Genomic DNA, 13420 nt, shown 5'->3' with positions numbered 1-13420 from the left:
ACGACTACTGGAAATAGCATAATAATAGCACCGACCTCGCGGGGCGGAGGTGTGAAGGCAAGATGTTGAAGATATGGTCTATGGTAGCGCCACGCCGTTTCCTCTTGCCTTCGGGTGTTAGCATCCGGGCTGACCAGATTTGTTTCCATCGTACAGAAACAGAAGCAGCAGCAGGCAGAGAATGCCGAAGGAGGAGCAGCTAAGAAGAAGAAGGTCACTGCTGCCCAGCTGCGGGTGCAGAGAGGTATGTCGTTACGCCATTTCCGGAGAGCATCAGGATCGGCGGAAGTTTGATCTGACGTGTTCTCCCTCGTCGGGGATATATATATCTACAGACCTGCAAGAACTATCCCTGGGAAGCACAATGAAAATGAGCTTCCCTAACCCGGACGACATCCTCAACTTCACGCTCACCATCGAGCCGGACGAGGGCATGTACAAGGGCGGATCCTTCAACTTCACCTTCTCGATCAACCAGAACTTTCCCCACGACCCGCCCAAGGTGAAATGCACGCAAAAGATCTACCATCCGAACATCGACCTGGAAGGGAACGTGTGCTTGAACATCCTGCGGGAGGACTGGAAGCCGGTGTTGAACCTGAATGCTGTTATTGTGGGGATGCAGGTGTGTCATATCCCTCTCTCTCTTTCTATATATACACGGTTTTCCATGCTGACTTTTTTTTCTTCTCTGGGTAGTTCCTCTTCCTCGAACCAAACGCCTCCGACCCCCTTAACAAGGAAGCTGCAGACGACCTGCGAACGAACAGGGAAGGGTTCAAGCGCAACGTGCGCACGGCAATGGCCGGCGGTACCATCCGAGGAATACAGTACGAGCGCGTGCTTCGATAGAGTGCATACAGTGCATAGTCATAGTTTGTTTGCATTGCTTTGCTTTGATAAGACAAAGAGTGATATCAATGAAAGCGTTAATATATTTTTTTCCCCCGAGGCCCTTTCTTAACTTTTATTTTTTTTTTCAATTTAAGCGTTATGCGATTGATTGCTTATGGAATATTTATTATTTTTCCTCATTTCTGATTTTCTGATCAAGCTTCAACGCGAGAAAGAGAAGTAATGAATTTATGAAATGAGAAGAGAAGAGAAATGCAGCGATGAAGTGAAAAAAAGATGATGAATGAGCAGTTACCCTTTTTCTGTCCATCTATCTATCTATCTATACCTTACCTTGCCTCACTTGGCTTGTTTTTATGACTTTTTTTTTGTCTGTTTGGTTTTTGTCGCTGTGGAAATTCCTTTTTATTACGCTCTTCTCCCTTCAATGTCACGAGTGCACATAGAGAAAGTGTGTGTGTATGAGAGAGGGATAGACAGGCAGACCGACAGACGGACTTACTGACTTATCTGTCTATCTGTCTGTCTAGTCTATCTGTCTGTCGATCTCTCTGCCTATCTATCTACATACCTGCCAACAATGATGTTTCCTTTGGTTTAATGGTTTAATTGGCACGAACAAGGGGATAGGAATGAATACGACAGGATAGGATAGGTAGCATTCATGATATTATATGATATGACATGATGATACATGGGATGGAATGCAATGGAATGGTCTTGATGACAATATATAACATATACGACACAAGAATTACCTTCTATCATCCTATAATTTAATTTAATTTAATTTATTTTTTTGCTCGCCTTATTTTCCTTGCTGTGTGCTTGTTTTACTCTTGTTTTACTCTTTTTTATTTAAATAGTAGAACTGCTGTGAGAGAGTGTGTGTTATTAATAACAAAGGAAATTCTTGACGACTGGTATTGGTTGCCCAAACAAGTATGTTTTTTTGTCTAGTTTTTATATACAGGTACAGTAGATAATCACCTCCTTCATTCCCCTCCGCTGGTTGTTTGCTTGGCTTGGCTTGAATTGAAAACGACGAAAGAAGTTTTCATTTCATTCCGTATCGATTTTGTTTGCCTCTTTGTAGAATTCTATCGGTCCCGCGCGGAGTGAGAAGAGAGAGGGAAGACTTGGCGGATTGATTGGTTGATTTGGCTCAATTGACAAGTTTATGCCTGGCCGCGGGCACGCTCGTTCTCGAGGCGAGAGTAGAAGTTGTCACGGGCGCGGACGCGGGGAAGGTGGAAGCCTATATAATATACGAATAGATAGAGCGATTAGCCTTGGAAATCCGGATAGAAGACGCTCTGGTATATTTTTTTTTCTTGTTTGTACGTACCGTACCACCACAGGTAGCCGAAGGCGGTTCCCAGACCTGTGGAAGATTGGCCTGTCAGTATGATCGTCATACACCACGCCGGACGACTTGACTTCAGTCATCATTTCTGTTTTTTTCACAGACAGAGGTGCGATTCCGACTAATCCGGCCTTGAGTCACACCAATTGGATTGGATTGTCGCAGCGCTTTCCCCCCGTTTCTTTCCATCGAGTGTTCTGATCTCAGGCAAAGTGCGATGGTGGATGGTGAAAACTCACCAATAGCGGTGCTAAGGTCCAGGACGAGGCCCCGGCGGAGCATCTGCAGGAAAATAAGTCAGTAAGGTAAATCAACAAGTCAAGGCAAGTCAATTGGTTGCGCAGTCAATGAAGTCCACTCAACGGAAGAAAGGAAGGAAAGAGATTCAATCCGATACGACCGGATCGCACGAGCAGGACAGGAAAAGGCACACTTACGCCAGTAATGGGAGGAAGAGCGGAAGCCATTGCGGCGCAAGACGGAGTGCAATCGATTGCGAGTGTAGTCGAGGAGTAGCTCTGAAAAGGCAGTTGCTGGCGGATAAAGGCAGGATGGAAGTTCGGACTGACTGCACGTTGGGTGATGCGATTGCCAAGTCTGGCCGCACTGGGTTTAGCCGGAAATGGCCGGAGGCGAGTTGATGCCTGAGGCAGAAATGAATTTTGCTAGTCGCAGATGGCGTTAGAAGTGAAACTTTGATGAGTAGTTCCGGGAACTGTACGACATTATTGTGAGTAATTAAAATATCCGAGTTGAATTATAGAATTGCTTATACTTTCGAATCACTTGCAAAGGGTCAATTGACACTGATCTGCAGCTGTTTGCAGCTGTATGTCACGTGATCGCCCTTCCCGTCATGACCGACAGCTTCGCATCAACAAGCTACGTCGATCGTCTGTCGACTCTTACGCCGCCAGCGCCCTCCTCTCACCATGCAGCAAAACGGTATGGCGGATGCCATACCATCTCCAGATCCTCCCATCAAGCGGTCACCATCTTCGCTGTCATCATCAGGGGAGCCCGTCGCGAAACGTCCGAAACGGCCGTATCATCACCACCATCGACTCCAGGTCCCCGTGCAGCCCGGCCTCTGCGAGCCAGCCATCCCAGACGATGGGACCATCACTCATCTGCTGAATCGTGCCATTGGGCAGGTACTGAAGGAAACTGGATTTGACCTCGCAGAGCCCGTTGCGTTGGACAGTCTCCGCAATGCTACGGAAGAGTGTACGCTGACTGACAAGTATATTTTGTATGCATGCTCCTGAAGACTTACATTTTGCTTAGATATCCTCCACTTCGCCTCTTTTGTGCGTCAGAACATGACCTCCTGTCGCCGCACCCAGCCCATCCCGCAGGACTTTGAGCATGCGCTGCGCAGGTCCTTTATCAGCGTCGACGACCTGACTCCCCACCTCAAACCGCAGAGTGCGGTCGCCCCGACACCGACGCTGTTGCCCAGTCCTCCTCCCGAAGAAAAGGATGTCTTTGACTCCTTCGCTGGCATGCCTATCCTCGACCCGCATCTTAGCGGCGAGGAGGACCGCATGCGCAGCAAGTACATCCCTCCGCATTTCCCGCAATTTCCCAGCAAACACACCTATCGACATACCCCCGTCTTCACAGAACGAGAACTGGATCCCCGTAAGATCCGAGAACGCGCGACGGAGGACGGTCGGCACGGAGAGGAGGCCCTGCGGAAACTGGCCCGCGCTGCCTTTCGGGACACGCAGGCGGCTGGTGCCGGGCAGCGCGAAAAGCGCTTGTGGGGTCGGAAGCATGAGAACATGGAGACCATGTTTGAGAAGACGGTGCGGGGGTTGGTCAAGAAGGCGCAGCAGAAGAACAACGTGCCGGGCACTACTGATGTTCAGCCGATGGAGATCGACAGCGGCGCGGCGCAGAAACAATTGAAGTCACCGTTGGCCAACATTGAATTGGGGCCGATTGTTAACTGCGAGAGGGGGTTCTGGCGGAAGACCGCGACGACGGGGCCGCAGAAGACGGAAAAGACGGAAAAAGTAGTCGAGATGAAGGATGCTGCTGTGTCGAGGGTGAGCGCTGGGTGAGCACATAAATTCGGCATACATTTAAGGAGCATTGCATTACGCATTTCGGAAAAGGAGTGGGTTAGGTCAGGCGTTGGGGGATTCATTTTCGTTCTGTTATTGCTAAAATGCAAGATACCCGTGGGTTTGTTTAATGTAATGTACTGTACATACAGAAGTGGGAGAGAGCAATGCCATGGCACATGTCATCATGACAGATGCGAATAACTAGTGCTGAAAAAAAAAAGTCCACTCCATAAACCCGTTAGTAGAACTCCTACCCGTATAACGCCCGTGACCCAAATAAAAGTAAAGTACAATCTACTTTAGCCACAATCTGGCTATATATCATACAATACGGCTGCAGACATAACCAGGACCAGCCCGTGTATGACCTCCTTGTATTGTTCATGTTTATGTCTCGCTATTGCTTGCCATCACTGCTTTTCGTCGTCGTCGTCGTCGGCGCCGATTCTCTCGTCCGTTCCCAAGCGGTCGTTTCGACTGTGAGACCACCAGCGCATCTGCGTAGATCAATCAATCAGCATATTATTGCGCACGAAACAAAGTAACTTTTCAAAGGGTTTTCAACCTCCTAAACAGCCTCACAACAGGCTTGCACTTCACCACTCCCGGCGGCTGGATCCCCTCCGAGGGCGGATTGCATGAGTACTGCACCATCTCGAGCAGAGCGCACTTTTCGAGGTCGATCGGCTCGCCCTTGCGTCGTTTTTCCTTGAAGGCGCTGTGCACGATCTGCACGCGGTCTGGCAGGTCGGTTGCTGAGAAGACGGGGACGAGGGGGGCCATTGTTGCGTTGCGTTGGTTTGCTTTAGAACTCGGACTTGGCCTTTTTTTTTTGCCCCCCTTTCTTTCGGTTTTCCCCTGTTTTCTTAATTTGGTGGATGTAATGCGATTGATTTGGAGGATTGGTCTCGTTTGTTGAATTGATTGTTGTGTCGTTAAAGAAAGAGTGCTCTCTCGTGATTTTCCAGCTCGTCACCAATCTTTCAGTCGAGCTCCAGCCGTGCGTTCCGCAGCGGAGAAGGGCACGATCTCCGAACTACCCTATCAACATCTAATTCACCAACCCACCCACGTTTATACCAAGCCAACACGACTCGAGCTGTTAATAAGAGAGGACTAGATATCCATTGTGAGAAATTATGCCTGAATGACTTGCAAATAATGAGGGAGAGGGATGAGTGCCGCCGCTGCCGCACTTGGGGAGAGACTGCTGGGGGAGGTGAGTGAGGAGAGACTGGATGAGGTGGGTTATCGTCTTTTTTCTTTATGAATTTTAGATGAAATTTGATTTTTAATGGATATGAATTGAATTTGTTTTTCTTTTGCAATTTTGTGAACAATTGTCGTTGACATATGCTAACATGGGTATAATATTTTTGCACGCAGCTCCTCCATGATCTCGCAGATCAGTATCTACAAAGTGCAGACGCAGAAGGCAATGCCTCCTATCTTGGGGTGAAACAACTCGATGACCTGCTCGATATCTTCCTCGACAGGGGGAAGACCACGACAGCTCCAGCCCAACCCAGCACTCGCCCGGAGGGTCCTGAAGGAGGAGAAGCTGAAGACGCAGCTGGCGCCGAAGTCCAGCATCCGAATGATCGTCCAGCAGAACCGACTGCACCGCCAGCCCCTAATCGCAGTCAGAGGCAGAAGAGACTGCCCGTGCTGGAAATATCTAGCCCATCCTCCGGCGCAGGCAAGACCCAGCTGCTCTATTATCTTGCCGCCATCGCTGTCCTGCCACCGGCGTATCGCGGAATCCCTCTGGGAGGTCGCGAAGCAGCAATAGTCCTGCTCGACTCGGATGGCAGGTTCGATGCCGATCGACTGTGGGAGGTCGCTGCCGGCATTGTCCAACAGAAAGTCAAACGAACAGCAGCAGACAGGCCAGAGAAGTCAGGAAAGCCAGAAGAAGAAGAAGATGCTGATCTTACCTCTCTCCTGCACAATGCCCTCCAGCACGTCCACGTCTTCCGTCCCCAGTCGTCGTCTGCGCTGCTCTCCACCCTCCAGACCCTCGATGGCTATCTGTTCGATCTCAACCGCCACGTATCCGCGGCGCGGCCTTTGCATGCGATCATGCTCGACAGCGCCAGCGCCTTCTACTGGCAGGACCGGCTACGCGACGAGGTCGCCCGCACCGAGGACATCGGACGTAGCCCGGCGGAGATTGCGCGCGACCGCGAGCAGAACCGGAGCTTCCACCTGACGGTGCTGTACCGGGAGCTGGTCGCAGAGCTACGCCGTCTGCAGACGTGTTTTGACTGCGCCATCGTCTACACGACCTGGGGCGTCTCGCGGGCTGCCTCTTCATTGCCTACTCCCTACGCAACATTAGCTCCGGGCCCGCCATCCTTTCGACCGCATCTGCCTCCTCCGTGGGGAACCTTTCCGACACTGCGACTCGTCGTCCAGCGCGACGCCGTGCGGCCGTTTGGGCCCGAGACGACCGTGGCTGAGGCCGAGCGAGACGCGCCCATCCGGCAGGAGGTCGTTCAGAGAGGGAAGTTTTCGGCCTGGGTGGACCCGTGGGGGAGGGAAGAGTGGCCGTTGAGTGTGCTCAATGCGTTGAATCGGATGCCTGAGCGAGGGGGGTTTCCGTTCTGGGTGAGAAGGGAGGGTGTGTTTATGAGCAATCCGAGCGAAGCGAGGATGCAGATATAATCTGACACTATGGCATAGATAGTAGCCTGTTACCTATCAGGAGATAACCCTGTGCGATCGCGACTTGATATCGCGACAAATTCGGTCATTATTTCATTCCATTCAGTATCATCACGTCGTAACTCGCTTCCAGCTTGTGTATATATAGATATATACATGTCATATCTACAGTTCTATTTACTGCCAAACATACTAGCAATCGCCTCGACCGTCGTATTGCCCCCGCTAAAAACGATGCCTACATCCCACCCTTTCTCGCCGCCTTCCTTCTCGACAAGCCGGCGGAAATCCTCGTCGAACAGACAAACGGCCAGCCCGACCACCGCGCTCGGCTCGACCACCACCTTCATCCGCTCCAGCACCAGCCGCATCGCCTTCTTGATCTGCTCGTCGCTGACGGCGTACACGCCCGCGACCTTGCTCGGGTCCGAGATGACAGCCCAGTTGTTGACGCCGACCGGCGTGCGCAGGCCATCGGCGATGGTCTTGGACGAGACGGTCTCGATGCGGGATCCTGCTGCCAGACCGCGCCGGCAGTCGTCGGCGCCTTCGAAGGAGGGCTCTGCGCCGAAAACCTTTGTCTTTTTCTTCTTGGAGGAAGAAGAATTGTCTTCCTCCGTGGTGGAAGAAAAGTACGTCGCAACACCGGCATTGAGACCCCCTCCACCGATGGGCGTGAAGACGGCGTCGAGAACGGGTTCCTCATCATCATTATCCTCACCATGTTCTTTCTCCCCCTTCTTCAACTCCGCATACTGCTCCTCCAGCTCCAGCCCCACCGTGCCCTGGCCCAGGATGATGTCCGGATGGTCGTACGGCGGGACAAAGATGGCTCCCGTCTCGGCTTGGATGCGCTCCGTCACGGCCTCGCGCTCGGTGCTGGTCGAGCCGCTAAAGACGACTTTTGCGCCCAGCGCCTGCGTCGATGCAATCTTGGAGGGCGTGCTGATGGACGGCATGACGATGTACGCGGGGATGGAGAGCGTGGCGGCTGCGAGGGCGAGGGCCTGGGCGTGGTTACCTAGACGTCTACATTAATCGATCGATCATACCTTGTATACAGCACATTCATAGATGCTGAATTGACTCACCAGAACTATGCGTAATAACCCCCCTCCTCCTAACCTCTTCTTCCCCCTCTCATCCAACAGCCTCAGCACCGCATGAAACGCCCCCCGCGGCTTAAATGCCCCGATGCGCTGCAGATTCTCGCACTTGAAGAAAAACCGGAACCGCGGCCGCGCGGGCGTCTGGCCCTCCCAGGCCGTGCCCACCAGGTCGGCTGGGTCCTGCGGCGTGGACGCGATGCGGTCGAGCGTGCGGCAGGTTAGGACGGGCGTGCGGTGGATGTGGGATGCGATGCGCGCGTGGGCGGCGCGGACGTTGGCGGGGGTGAGGGGGAGCCAGTTTGATGGTTCGGTCATTTTTCAGCAGACTGACTGACTGACTGACTGAACTGAGTATGTTGAATTACGCGATAGAAAAAGAGAGTGATATTATCAGCAAGAGAATTGAGAAGAAAGAGTTGAAGCGAATTGATAATATTAATTGGGGCAGGCGGGGAGATTGATAGATAATTGTTACGGCGGAATTTAGTCCGATGCATCGGAGATCGATCTGATTCCCCACACAGTTCCCTATCTGTATCGATGAGCATGCCTATCCGTAAAAGTACAAGATTCATAACAAACGACTTCTTTTTTGATTCATTCGCGTATCTACATTACATGAGAGGTAAAAAAAAAAGGAAAATCATAAGCAAGCTTATTTCTGGTTCTTATTTCTGGTTCTCAGGGCGCAGAGATCTACATCCGTTAGTATCACGGTTAATTAAACAGCCGATGGTTCGACTCACCTCACGGCCTTGCCCGCACGCCAGATCTCCAGGTTGCGAATGTCCTCCATCTCCTTCTCGTAGCGCTCGCGGTAGTCCTTCTGCGAGTTGTACTCCAGCGCGCGCTTCGTCTCTTTGCCATCCTTGACGCTGTCGTACAGCTCGTCAAAGATCGGCTTGAGCGCCTCCTTGAACTTGGGAGCCCAGTCGATGGCGCCACGGCGGGCCGTCGTCGAGCACGCCGCGTACATCCAGTCCATGCCGTTGGCGCCGATCAGCGGGTACAGCGACTGCGTCGCCTCCTCGACCGTCTCGTTGAAGGCCTCGGACGGCGAGTGGCCGCGCTCCCGAAGCACCTCGTACTGCGCCAGGAACATGCCGTGGATACCGCCCATCAGGCATCCTCGCTCACCGTACAGGTCCGAGTACACCTCCTTCTCGAAGGTCGTCTCGTACAGGTAGCCCGAGCCGATGGCGACACCCATGGCAATGGCCTTCTCCTTGGCCTTGCCGGTGACGTCCTGGTAGACGGCAATCGACGAGTTGATACCGCGGCCCTCGCGGAAGAGCGAGCGCACCGTACGACCAGAGCCCTTGGGGGCGACGAGGATCACATCGATGTCCTTGGGAACATCGACCTTGGTGAGGTCCTTAAAGACGGGCGAGAAACCGTGGGAGAAGTACAGGGTCTTGCCCTTGGTCAGCAGGGGCTTGATCGTGGGCCAGGTCTCGGACTGGGCGGCGTCGGAGAGCAGGTTCATGATGATGGTGCCCTTCTCGATGGCAGTGGTCACGTCGAACAGGTTCTTGCCGGGGATCCAGCCGTCCTGGACGGCCTCCTTCCACGAGGCACCATCCTTGCGGACACCGACGATGACGTTCAGGCCGTTGTCACGCAGGTTGAGACCCTGGCCGTGGCCCTGGGAGCCGTAGCCGATGAGGGCGAGCGTGTCGTTCTTGAAGTACTCCTGGAGCTTCTCACGAGGCCAGTCCTCACGCTCTGTTCGAGTCAGCTGCCGTAGAACAAAAAAAAAACCAGCTCCAATCGTAGTTCCCTCTGCAGAAGCACTCACCGTAGACGGTCTCTTTGGTGCCGGCAAAGTCAATGGTCTTGACACCACGCGTAGGCACGACCACCGGGCTGCGTGCAGCCGGAGCAGCAGCCAGGGCCGGGCGAGCCCGGGCAGCAGTGACCAGGGAGCGGCGGGGGACGGCCACGCGGGTCGACAGGCGCAGGGCACGGGGCAGGGTCTTGGAGGCCATTGTGGGCGATGGATGGAAGAGTGGAATTGGAAATATTCGATTCGAATTGAAAACTGGAGGAGAGGAAGTTCTCTCACTTATAGTAAGCTGGACGAGGCTGCATTCCCGCACAGGCTGGGCGGTCAGGTGACGGCCGGAGTTGGGCCGGGTCTCCGCGGAGTTAGTGCGGTGTCGGCAGCCGCCGCCGATGTCGGAGCCGCACCAATCAGCGCGCCGTGCCTCGCCCGCCAATCACGGGCAGCAGCGCGCTGTCCAATCGACGACACGAACCGCGGCTGAGCAGCTGTCAAAACTCAAGAAGAGCAGATCTCCAGCAGACTGGCAGCTGCAGTGCTGTGTTCGCGATCCGGAGGCGTCGTCTCGGCGCGCAGTGATGGCGGAGGCGCTCAGCCAGTGGTTGCGCTAGCGGCGTCGGCTGCTCCAGACACTCGGATCCTCGCTGTGACTCGTCTCGTCGTCCAGGCCACTGAGCACAATCATCACGCCGTTTCACCTCCCCTCGAGACCAGTATCCATCCCACTTTGACAGCGCAATCTCCTTCCTCGCGTGCATCCTGCCTCGTCTCTGGCGGTCCCCACCGTGTGTATGCCACTGTCTGTCGCCCTCTGCGTCCTCTCCACGCCCCGCACGAAAAAGTCTACGACTAAAACAAAACCATGAGGCCAACATCATGAGCGCCACGGCCCTCCCCTCCTCTTTGCTTCGTGGCCCCTCCATCCAGACCCGCAAAGCCCTGCTGCTGCTCGATCTCCAGAATGACTTCGTCCGCCCGTCCGGCCGTCTCCCCGTCCAGAACACCCAGGACTTCATCGATCTCATCCCCACGCTAGTCCAGAGCTTTCGTCGTACCGGCGATGTCGTCTGGGTCCGCACGCAGTACGAGGACTCGCGGCCCCTCGTCGACCCGGACAGCGGCGGCGAGCGCATCGTCCTCGATGCCGGACCGCTCGACAGCAAGAAAGACAAGAAGAAGGCAGGGCGGGATCGACAAGAGACGGAGAACGAGGATGATACCGATCCCGAGGCCTTTCTGTCCGGTCCAGACCCGGCTTGCCGTGCCCAGACGTCGGGTGCTCAATTCCCTGCCCCGATCGTCGCCGCCGTCGATCCCGAGAACGACATTGTCATCGTCAAGTCGGACTACTCGGCCCTGCAGTCGCCCGGCCTAGTGCTCTCGTTGCGCTCACGCTTCGTCACCGAACTGTATCTCTGTGGCAGCCTGTCCAATGTCTCCGTCTATGCTACCGCCCTCGATGCCGCCCGTCAGGGCTTCTCGCTGACTCTGGTAGAAGACTGTCTGGGTTTCCGCAGTTTTGCTCGACACGAGGAGGCCATCCGTCGTATGGCTGATATCATGGGTGCGAACGGCATCTCTGTCCAGGAGCTGCTCGAGGAGCAGGAATGGCAGGAGACTCACGACATTGCCCATGCCTCCTCTCCGGGACAAGATCAGGAAAAGGCACAACGACCAGGACGGTCTCATCCCCGCCTGGGATCCCGCGCGACGACATCTGCCGGAATCGAGGGTGTCATGGACCATCTCGCCGTCAAGGGCTCTCCGCCTCCCAATCCCCCACAACCCCGTGACCCCGCGCGCCTGCGCCACGTCGAGTCGCTGTCGGCTGCGGCGACGGTGATCGAGGCAGACCCTGACTTGGACGCCGACGGTTCAGATAAGGAACCCTGGCTGCTGCCTCCCTCCAAGTATCCACGGTCCTCCACCCGCCCTTCGCGGGAGACCCACCCGGGGGGAACCGTCTACAGACCCGTCACTCGCGTCCGCCGTCCCCGGAGGCCCGCCGACTCTCCGCCTTCCGCCCGTCGGCCGGGCTCATCTCGCGCGGCGGAATCCAATTCCGGACGGACATCCTCGACTTCCCCCGTCCTTACCACCACGACTGCTCCCACTGCTGCTCCTTCCACTCCACCCCCGACGGCGTCGACGACAACAACAACAACAACAACAACGCCAAAAACAACAAAGAATAAGAAGAAGACAGAGGCCGATGGCATGCTCGGACCCGGCGATCATATCGGGGAGGGCGACTCTCGCATCATCTACAATGTGGACCTGCCGCCAGACGCCTTTCCCAACATCCGCCAGGAGGTGCAGTGGCAGAAGATGTACCACCTGTCAGGACAGGTGCCACGCCTTGTGGCTGTCCAGGGCGCTGTCCTGCCGGACGGCTCGATCCCCATCTATCGCCATCCAGCGGATGAGTCGCCGCCGTTGCTCCCATTCACCCCGACGGTGGACCGCATTCGCCAAGTCGTCGAAGGCATCCTCGGGCATTCGCTGAACCATGTGCTCATCCAACTGTATCGAAGCGGGCAGGACCGGATCTCAGAACATTCGGATAAGACGCTTGACATTGTTCGTGGTACTTCCATCTGCAACGTCAGCCTGGGGGCGCAGCGGACCATGATTCTGCGGACCAAAGCGTCTGGCACGGAGACAGCTGAGGACGACAGCAGCAGTGGCGCTGGACGTCAGACGCAACGAATACCCATGCCACATAATTCGGTGTTTGTCCTGGGCCCCAAGACCAACATGCGGTGGCTGCACGGAATCCGCGCAGACAAACGTCCTGACGAAGCCAAATCGGCCGAAGAGCGGGCCTTTAACGGCGAGCGTATCTCGCTGACGTTCCGCTCCATCGGCACTTTCATCCATCCGACCAAGCAGACCATTTGGGGTCAGGGCGCGGTGGCCAAGACTGAAGGCGCCGCCCGCCCGGTGATACATGGCGACGCGGCCGAAACGGAGCGACTGATCCAGGCGTTTGGGCGGGAGAACCGCGACACGGACTTCGACTGGGATGCGGTGTATGGCGGAGGGTTTGACGTGGTCAATTTTGTGACGCCGGCTGTGGCGCGGTTGGTCCTCAGCGGCGATCCGGTGGCAGATATGCGTGTGCAGCTCGCTCTGACAGAGAATGGGATGCGATACGAGACAGAAGGCCCCAGCTCTACTGGTCAGCTGGTCTACGTCAGTCCCGACGGGAAGACCACTGTGACAGGCGATATTGACATTCTCTCGTATTTGGCGCAGTTGAATGAAAGCCCCAGACCAGGAGTGGACATCCTCCGCGGGGGATCGCAACTGGAACAGATTGCCGAACTGACGGCAAGCTGGCGACGATGCAGAGGCAATGTGAAAGATTTTAGTGATTTAGCATTGTGGGAGCAGATGCTGCAAGAACAGGAGCAGAGTCACGGACACCACTACATCTCCGGAGCGGCGTTTGGCGTTGATGACTGTGCACTGTGGCCGTTGTTGAGGGATATGCAGCAGCACAAGGCATCGATCCTGTCCTCAACGGAGTATCCCCATCTGTGGAATTACTACCACCGCGTGG

General features: G+C 55.0%; 7 protein-coding genes across 7 annotated transcripts; 4 read left to right on the top strand and 3 right to left on the bottom strand.

Moving 5' to 3' along the window:
- Window positions 1-62: 62 nt before the first annotated feature.
- On the top strand, window positions 63-852 carry T310_2688 (Ubiquitin--protein ligase; the record flags this gene model as incomplete). The annotated part of the gene is made up of 4 exons (XM_013474421.1): window positions 63-83; window positions 157-244; window positions 336-625; window positions 700-852. The coding sequence occupies 4 exons, from the start codon at window positions 63-65 to the stop codon at window positions 850-852; spliced, it is 552 nt and encodes a 183-aa protein (XP_013329875.1).
- A 2301-nt stretch (window positions 853-3153) lies between these two features.
- T310_2687 (Bromodomain associated domain protein) lies at window positions 3154-4290 on the top strand (the record flags this gene model as incomplete). The annotated part of the gene is made up of 2 exons (XM_013474420.1): window positions 3154-3448; window positions 3509-4290. The coding sequence occupies 2 exons, from the start codon at window positions 3154-3156 to the stop codon at window positions 4288-4290; spliced, it is 1077 nt and encodes a 358-aa protein (XP_013329874.1).
- A 416-nt stretch (window positions 4291-4706) lies between these two features.
- On the bottom strand, window positions 4707-5079 carry T310_2686 (uncharacterized protein; the record flags this gene model as incomplete). Its single annotated transcript, XM_013474419.1, has 2 exons — window positions 4707-4793; window positions 4879-5079. The coding sequence occupies 2 exons, from the start codon at window positions 5077-5079 to the stop codon at window positions 4707-4709; spliced, it is 288 nt and encodes a 95-aa protein (XP_013329873.1).
- Window positions 5080-5470: 391 nt separating this feature from the next.
- Window positions 5471-6963, top strand: T310_2685 (uncharacterized protein; the record flags this gene model as incomplete). Its single annotated transcript, XM_013474418.1, has 2 exons — window positions 5471-5515; window positions 5683-6963. 2 exons carry the CDS (start codon window positions 5471-5473, stop codon window positions 6961-6963), a joined length of 1326 nt encoding a protein of 441 aa, XP_013329872.1.
- A 173-nt stretch (window positions 6964-7136) lies between these two features.
- On the bottom strand, window positions 7137-8387 carry T310_2684 (Threonine ammonia-lyase; the record flags this gene model as incomplete). The annotated part of the gene is made up of 2 exons (XM_013474417.1): window positions 7137-7970; window positions 8055-8387. 2 exons carry the CDS (start codon window positions 8385-8387, stop codon window positions 7137-7139), a joined length of 1167 nt encoding a protein of 388 aa, XP_013329871.1.
- A 353-nt stretch (window positions 8388-8740) lies between these two features.
- Window positions 8741-10060, bottom strand: T310_2683 (Ketol-acid reductoisomerase; the record flags this gene model as incomplete). Its single annotated transcript, XM_013474416.1, has 3 exons — window positions 8741-8768; window positions 8819-9797; window positions 9871-10060. The coding sequence occupies 3 exons, from the start codon at window positions 10058-10060 to the stop codon at window positions 8741-8743; spliced, it is 1197 nt and encodes a 398-aa protein (XP_013329870.1).
- Window positions 10061-10731: 671 nt separating this feature from the next.
- T310_2682 (Isochorismatase family protein family) lies at window positions 10732-13420 on the top strand (the record flags this gene model as incomplete). The annotated part of the gene is made up of 1 exon (XM_013474415.1): window positions 10732-13420. A coding segment is annotated over one exon (2689 nt), but the record flags the coding sequence as incomplete, so codon positions are not given.

The sequence above is a fragment of the Rasamsonia emersonii genome (assembly GCF_000968595.1).
Source record: "Rasamsonia emersonii CBS 393.64 chromosome Unknown ctg1118621760036, whole genome shotgun sequence".
NCBI lineage: Eukaryota > Fungi > Ascomycota > Eurotiomycetes > Eurotiales > Trichocomaceae > Rasamsonia > Rasamsonia emersonii.
This window is presented reverse-complemented; position numbering and strand designations above follow the sequence as displayed.